Here is a 7,559-nt window from a genome sequence, read left to right as displayed (position 1 = left end):
ATTCTTCCATAAAACAGATTTACACATTCAAGAAAAATCAGCAGAATGCATTTATATAATTGTATTATTATATTAAACGAAACAATGAAGTCCACAAATATCTAAATAGGAAATTCTTCAAATGTCACTGCTAATTAGGCTATAACAATATTATCACTATTTGTCACTCTTTACACATCTTAATCATAGAACATATGCAGGTCATTATTTGTGGCATAACCACTCCAGTATGATGCCATAAAAATAAATCTGTTATACAAAATATTTTTTTATTATTTTTTTCTCCTATCAAAAGTAAAAATGTAACATTCAAAGAACATATATTTTATTTTATATCTTATTAAAATAATCTGCTTCTGGTATCATCTATGTTTCTGGTGAGTGTAACTAAAAATTATTAGAAAAATATATTAGAACGATACATTGGTAAAAACTAACATGTTATAACTTACAAATGTAAAAAAAAACTAACCACTTTAGCTATGTCGACCCAATCTAATGCTGCCACAAAAGTATCATTCTTAGATGGTATTTTATCATAATTCCAATACATTAACTGTGAAAAAGTTCCTGTGCAATACAAATTCCTGTCCTTATTTTCTGTTTCTGTCTTTTTATTTTCCATAAACATGATGCCTCTGAATCCAGCAGGTACAGTTATTTTTTTTCCTTGAAGCGGATAGCCACGAAAGGAACAATCATAATCTTTAAATAATCAAAAGATAAATTAATATCATAAATTAACCTTAAATTCTCTTTAACTTTTTGATTTGTTTGTTGCTTCAATTATTATATTCATTTAACGTGTTACGTAAATTGAAAGTTAAACACAAAATAATAGATAAAAAAATGTAATAAAATTTTACGTCTAGTTTTACAGATTTATTTGTTTTTTAATATTGTCTATACTTTTAATATTGTTTGTACACATATGCGATACTGAGAAAATTCTTTTCAACTTTCATTCACTCACATTCTTCATCTAGCTTACGAATGTAAGGCTTGAAAAAGGATGAAACATTCGCAGCTTCGTCTCCATGAATTTTACATGGCATAAAATGTAACTCGGACTCGTCTCGATTAACTAAATCTTTCTCATTAATGTGTAATCGTGTGACCATGTTAATTTAATACTATGTGAAGTAATAATTGTTTAACTTCGAAAAGTTTTGATGAACCTTTATTCTGTATGTATACATACAAACTAACCAATAATATTATGCTTATTATCATACCTGTTCTTTTTAGCAGAACTTTTTGCACAGTTCATTTTTCTTCCTTTTCTCTCCACGTTGGAGAGAAAAAGAGAAAAAGTAAACCGTGCAAGAATTTTAGGTTAAAGAACAGAACTCCATGACTTGGTGCCATCGTGAAAAAATCATTTTTTCAAATGATATTTCTAAAGTTACTAGATTTTGAAGGTAAGATTTCAAAAATTACTAGGAGAAGGTTCGAAGTATGAGGATACAAAATTACTTTTCATTCAATTTATGTAATTCTAATGTAATTTTTAACAAAAAAAAAATCTTAAAAAAAATCTTAAAAGGAATATTAAAAGGGATATTATTATGTATAATTCATGTACAGAAATATTTCGTATATTGGGAATTTTGTATGTATTATGCTTGCAAGTACATACATAATATTATTCATTTCATACATTTTGATACATATAATGTGCGATTCAATACAAAATTCAAATGATTTAATTTACAGTCTTCATATTTCGCGTTATAAATTAATTTTAATCCGCTACTTTTGATAAACGAACAAACAACTATAATATGTATATTTACATAATTACTATACTTTCGATTTGCATAGGAAACAGTAATTATATTTACATATATCTAAATCGAATGATGAAATTAAAAACTCAATATAAAAGTAGCGTTCTATATACGAAAGAGATAAATAATATAATAATTCTATCTTAATGCAATATTATAATTTCGAGTTAGCTAGCTGAAATTTAAAAATAACATGATTCAACAACATTATTACAAATATTCCGAACTTAAAGATTATTTTAAGACCAAAGTTATGTGCGTGAGTATATTATAAGCGTAAGTGATGAGCTAATTAAAATAATTACTATAATTATTTTAATATCATAACTTTATCTTTTTGTGAGAAACTTCTGCTAGCGTTAAAAATATACGCAAAGTGACATCTTCAGTATTGATCTCTGCCTCTACTGTAGCCGCCACGTTGATAACTATTCGAACCAGAATTATTGGCACCTTGATTCCATCCACCTTGAACTCTGCCTCCTCCCCTTCCTCCTCCGCTTTCCCTCCTGTCCTGATAATAGTTCCCACCGCCTCGATTGTCACCTCCATACGAGTCTCTCTGGCCGGAATATTGCGGCTGTTGATAATTCTGATTCTGACCGTAACTTTGACCATAATTTTGATTGTAGTTCGTGCCGGAATCCCCACGATAAGATCCACCTCCACCACTGCTACCACCACCTCTCTGATATCCTCCTGCATCTCTATGATCCGGATAACATTCTCTATGTCCATGTCCGGAATATTGCTGTTGATAATTCAAGTTCTGGCCAAAGTTACTACTAGCATCTTTATGATCTCGATAGCCGCCACCACCGCCACCTCCTCCACCTCTACCGCCTCCACCACCTCTACCACCTCCGCGTCCTCTATCTCCACCTCCACGTCCTCTATCTCCACCGCCGCCACCGCGTCCACCTCCACCTCCTCCTCTTCCGCCTCTGAAAAAAAAAAAAAAAAATATGTATATACATGCATATATACTATCTCATTTCATTATCTTTTGATTATAATCCCAGTCCTTTTACTCTTTAATTTTTTTGGAGCGGAATCTCACTATAAGGAGTGAAAAATTGAGCCAATCTTGAAAAAATGGCTTAATTTTCAATCTTTAAGAATGAGAGATTTTACTCTTCAGAGTGAGATACACTCTAAAATTTTTAGAGAATATATTATTTTATTAACTTACTGAAATGATGGCGGTCCTTGAACTCTATCCTTCTGCCATGGTGGCATCTCTGGTGGAGGTGGCTCTTGTTCGTATGGTCTACCACCTCTATCCGGAACTGCTCCAATAATAACGCTGTTGATTTTACTTCGTGTGTTCTTGCGAACACTTGCGTTACTTGTTTTCTCAATTATTGCTAAATCGTCTCTAGCTGCTAATAAATCGGCCAATGTCACTTTTGGTTCATTTTTCAAAGTCTTTCTTTTCTTGTCGTATCTATTGTTTACTTCAGTCTCTTGTGATTTTATTCTATCAGACCACTAAGTGAAATTGCACAATTTTTAATGAATGATCATCGAATATATTGGTCTGTATGTGTAAATAAGTATTTTTAAATTTGTTCTTACCAAAAATGATTGAACTGTAACGTCAAGACGTTTGAGCAACATCTCACGTCGAACTATATATTCCTTGTGCATTTCTTCTTGTAACTGACCTAGTTTCTCCCACTGTTTAGCAGAAAGCTCGACATCTATAAATGGTTTATCTAAATGATTAGGTGGTACAGTCTTTAAAACTTCTGATAATTTAGTTTCTAGCCGTGAAAACAATAAGTCAGGCGAAATATTGTCTGGTGGCTTTTGAAACTTCAGTATTACCAACATATTTTTCAAAGTTCTTGCAGTGTCACTTTCATCCTGTACAAAACATAAAGTATATCATTAAATCAGTATATTTTATTAAAATCTTTTGCAATGTCAGTATAAAAAAACGCAATTAAAATACTACACAATTTAAAACTGCTTACAATAGTGACTTCTATTTGCTTCTCTTCTTTAGGACATTTCACCTCCAATAATTTACAAGCCATAAGCTCTGTTGTTAAAAATTCTATAAGTATAGCTCTTTCAGATTCATTAGCTAGTCTTTGATTCATATGTCCAGTCATCAGTTTCTCATTTATACATCCTATTTCTTTAAGAAAGAAGCTTAATTCTAAGAGAAAGGAACTAGCATCGTCCGAGCTTGTTGTAGCATGAACAGTTTCATCTATATCTACAAACGTCGCCAGTTGCTCGGCAAACCAGCTTACGAGACTAGTATAATCCGGCGATTTTGCGCCAAGTTTTAAGGCATTCAACAGTTTGTTAGCATCAAGCATTGGCCCAGTATATCTAAGATCATTAAAAATTCATTCTTTCATAAAAAAATATAAAAGGTGCGATTACATTATAATAATAAAAATGCTTTAACCTAAAGCATTTTTATTATTATAATGTAGTCTATCTAAGGCTTCAATTCTTTTCAAGTCCGGATAAATCCTTCGTGAAATAATCCAATTACTTACCCAACATCTTGGAGCATCTGTAACAGTTTGTCCTCCATTTCAACCGTCTTTCGATTTCAGATATTACGGAGGATTTCAGATATTACGGAGGATTTCAGATATTACGGAGTAAGATATGCAATAATATATCGTGTACGTATTATCTAGAAATTAATGCAGATACAAGCTATGCTTGAAACGTTTCACTGCCTTGAACTCCTCCAGTTCCTCTACGTCGATATATTCAATGCACAGAACCGGGTACCGGTTATGGCACTGACATAGATCAAATTGCACAATAAGAAGAAATCAAAGAAACAGCTCGGAGACCAATACAACCTGTTTTCAACGCTACGTTTCCTTAGGTTCCGATCATAGAATGGAGCTATAAGTAAAGCTAGTGGAGCACAGACAAATGTCAAAGTATATTTCGTCGATTTTGGAGAATTTAAATTTCCGCAGTGCAAAATCCGAATTGCAATTCTTTGAAATTAAAGAAATTCTTCAAAAATTTCAATAATGTCTCAACTATATTCTCCTTATATTTTATTGATTTTCAAGATCCTTGATTTTCTCGGTTTCGAAATCTTGGTGAATCAACTTACCCGTTTTCCGTAAGAACAGTAAATTGATTGGCGGAACACCGCGTATTTTTTTTATCTCACGATAAGTTTCCTCGTTTTACATACGGAAGCCATAAAGATCGCGTCGGCCACCATTTCAGGCAATTCACGAGATGGCGCGGCGTTAGCGCGTGCAATTAGAGTCGTTCCTGGTCATTCCGTACTCCGTAGGCGTCATCATGGTGCGTAGGTCACAGCGTTTCTGAGAGTGAAGCCGAGGAGTTTGTTTTGAATTGATAACGACGCGGATACATCAGCTCCTCGGTAGTGTTATGGTAACTTGCCCGGTCGCTGGGCTCGCCGAATTTGTCCTACGACACCACGGCGATGATGCGTCGCAGCAGTGGTGAGCATTGTCGTACAACCGTCTAGAGTCGGACTCTGAATCAGTGGTGTGCGTGCGTGTACGTGTGCGTGCGTATTGTGCGCGATGTCGTGGTGCTCGGAGAAGCACCATCACTTTGCGCGACGACTCAAGCGGAAATGGAAAGTCGTGTTCCTGCTGGTCGCATGTTGGTTCGCGCTGAGCGTGTCGTCGACCTATGCCGAGTCGAACGACAATACAGACCGCTGCCCAGTTGAATGCTCCTGCCTCGGCAACTTGGTCGCCTGCAACGAGTTGCAGCTGATCCAGGCGCCCAGCGGACTGCCACCGTGGACTGAGATCCTGTGAGTAAACGCTGTGACCTGCTGGCAGGATGGCGTTGATAGGATAGCGACTTTGGCTTTGTATATGACAAACGGCGTCTAGGTTTCTCCTGCGATGTCAGTCAGGTTTCATAAAGGATGAATCTTGTACACGGAGTACTTCCTTCCATTCATCGTTTTCAGGATGAAGATATATAATGCTTTGTTATACATGTTGAAAGAATTAGAAGATGATCTTACTGATTATAAGACCTGGTTTGTGTTATATGAGTTAACATAGATAAGATAAAAGAATTATAACAAAAATAAAATAATCACTGATATACTTTATGATAGCTATCAGTGATTTTTATAATTTATTTTTGTGCTTTTAAGATAGTTGAAGGATGGGAAAATAATATTTAGTGATAAATATTATAATATTGACAATTTAATATTTAAAGAAATCTATTTCTTGTCTTACCTATAATTTATTAAATAACAATATACATATATTAAAAATTAATTTAATTATTGAATTATCGAAACAATATTAAAACAGAAACTAAAATATGAATGTAATTTTTATTTTAAAATAATTTTTAAAACATTTTTATTTTAATAATTTCTAATAAAGTTGTAATTTTAATAAAATATGATAATTTATTAAAGATGTCGGTTAATAATCCATGTGTTTGTGTCTCAAATAAAAGTTCACAAGCAATGATTATTATGTAGCATTTTATTATTTATTGGATGATAACTGTTATTATACTATATTGTTTGAAAGTCAAATCGAGGGGGAATAATATTGGTTGTTATGACTGCATGTGGGTTGCTTGTCCCTTCACTAAATGGTCAGATTGATGAAACTGGCTCTATAGAAATAAATGGTCAGGTTTCTATAGCCATATAGGATGCTATGTGTGATGATTGACTGTTAAGTCCTTCAATGCTCAGAATCAAGGAGAGCAAGATCTAAATAGGGGAGAAGAATTCATGTCTAAGCATTCATGTCTATGCTATTTAAGGTATTAAGATATATAATTATATAACTACAACATTTCTGCTTTTTGAAAGGTGTGTCTAAATAAGAAGGTCTTAAGCAGAATATATTCTTTGTACAGAAATAATTTTGAAATAATTCTTATATATCTATATTTATGTTTCACATAATTTATCAGTATCATTATATAATGTTGAAATAGCTTAAGTTTATCAGATTATACATTAATGTTCGTAAATATTATTATATAATATCTTATAAGAAGTCTAAAGGCAGAGAACTATTATTTTATATTATATTTTAAGATAATATACAAGGTTTTCGTTAAGATTGAAACGAAATTTATACTGTTAATGAGTAGATTAAAAAAGTTCATATGAATTTAAATCTGAAAATGTTTCATTAAAGAGTCATTAATTTGCAAAGATTTATAAGCAGAATTATTTTTATAATTTGTTAGACAAAATTAAGACAAAAAAATTTAAGCAGTAAAATGTCAGAAGTAAGTAAATCAACATCTTGATTTTGCTTACGATATTATCTTACATTTCTTGTGATTGGTCGATTCGCTTACTCAGCTTACTGTTTATGTTTTACTACTTTTATTTTTTGTATAATCTGACTCAGAAATAAATGATTTTCAGTTATTGATTATATATCTTGATTCGTACAAACGGATTTTATAAATTATTACAATAGTTACAAGAGAAATTTTTTCCTTTTAAAAGAATGAATTCAATAATGAATTCAATATCATATATTCAAAATTAATTCTTAATTCTTCTGTTTTTATTAGTTTCTTATAAAGATACTTTTTAAAGTCAATACAGTTGAAAGTCAAGATATATAAACAATAACTGAGCGTCATTTTTTCTGAGTTAACAGCTCCGTCTATGGGTCCATCAGGATTCTGCTTGTGAATTTTTGAAGGTTTACAATTTTTCAATAAAGAATTTTTGGACATAAACTTATATGAACTTCTTTCACCTATTGGACTCCATGTTAACTTTTATTA

General features: G+C 32.4%; 3 protein-coding genes across 6 annotated transcripts in view; 1 reads left to right on the top strand and 2 right to left on the bottom strand.

Moving 5' to 3' along the window:
- Positions 1–258: 258 nt before the first annotated feature.
- On the bottom strand, positions 259–1,199 carry LOC108686968 (ribonuclease H2 subunit C). The gene is made up of 3 exons (XM_018192502.1): positions 974–1,199; positions 473–705; positions 259–387 (listed from the first exon to the last, which is right to left on the bottom strand). Exons 1-3 carry the CDS (start codon positions 1,119–1,121, stop codon positions 367–369), a joined length of 402 nt encoding a protein of 133 aa, XP_018047991.1. The 5' UTR covers positions 1,122–1,199; the 3' UTR covers positions 259–366.
- A 393-nt stretch (positions 1,200–1,592) lies between these two features.
- LOC108686907 (protein FAM98B) lies at positions 1,593–4,993 on the bottom strand. Of its 2 annotated transcripts, XM_018192416.1 has the most exons (6): positions 4,894–4,993; positions 4,310–4,452; positions 3,770–4,136; positions 3,369–3,659; positions 2,983–3,281; positions 1,593–2,734 (listed from the first exon to the last, which is right to left on the bottom strand). In XM_018192416.1, exons 2-6 carry the CDS (start codon positions 4,345–4,347, stop codon positions 2,176–2,178), a joined length of 1,554 nt encoding a protein of 517 aa, XP_018047905.1. In that variant the 5' UTR covers positions 4,348–4,452; positions 4,894–4,993; the 3' UTR covers positions 1,593–2,175. The 2 variants fall into 2 exon arrangements, with proteins under 2 accessions (XP_018047905.1, XP_018047904.1); XM_018192415.1 differs by lacking the exon at positions 4,894–4,993 and having other exon boundaries at positions 4,310–4,632.
- A 105-nt stretch (positions 4,994–5,098) lies between these two features.
- LOC108687061 (leucine-rich repeats and immunoglobulin-like domains protein 3) overlaps positions 5,099–7,559 on the top strand; it is an 8,000-nt gene continuing 5,539 nt past the window's right edge. For 2 of the 3 annotated variants that reach the window (XM_018192671.1, XM_018192672.1), the window contains exon 1: positions 5,099–5,580. In XM_018192671.1, coding sequence (XP_018048160.1) covers positions 5,342–5,580 — 239 coding nt within the window. In that variant the 5' untranslated portion in view covers positions 5,099–5,341. Of the gene's footprint in view, positions 5,581–6,359; positions 6,570–7,559 lie in introns of those variants that run through there. The other variant, XM_018192673.1, reaches the window with a different exon arrangement.

The sequence above is a fragment of the Atta colombica genome, unplaced genomic scaffold (assembly GCF_001594045.1).
Source record: "Atta colombica isolate Treedump-2 unplaced genomic scaffold, Acol1.0 scaffold198, whole genome shotgun sequence".
Taxonomy (NCBI): Eukaryota; Metazoa; Arthropoda; class Insecta; order Hymenoptera; family Formicidae; genus Atta; species Atta colombica.
The sequence above is the reverse complement of the archived record's forward strand: the minus strand, read 5'-3'. Positions and strand labels throughout refer to the sequence as shown.

Coding starts and splice junctions, on each gene's coding strand:
- LOC108686968 (XM_018192502.1), bottom strand. CDS start 1,121: ATGGTCACACGATTACACATTAATGAGAAAGATTTAGTTAATCGAGAC. Junction 706..973: donor TCGTAAGCTAGATGAAGAAT/GTGAGTGAATGA, acceptor GATTATTTAAAG/ATTATGATTGTTCCTTTCGT. Junction 388..472: donor GGGTCGACATAGCTAAAGTG/GTTAGTTTTTTT, acceptor AATAATTTTTAG/TTACACTCACCAGAAACATA.
- LOC108686907 (XM_018192416.1), bottom strand. CDS start 4,347: ATGGAGGACAAACTGTTACAGATGCTCCAAGATGTTGG. Junction 4,137..4,309: donor CAGATGCTCCAAGATGTTGG/GTAAGTAATTGG, acceptor TAATGATCTTAG/ATATACTGGGCCAATGCTTG. Junction 3,282..3,368: donor TTACAGTTCAATCATTTTTG/GTAAGAACAAAT, acceptor AATTTCACTTAG/TGGTCTGATAGAATAAAATC.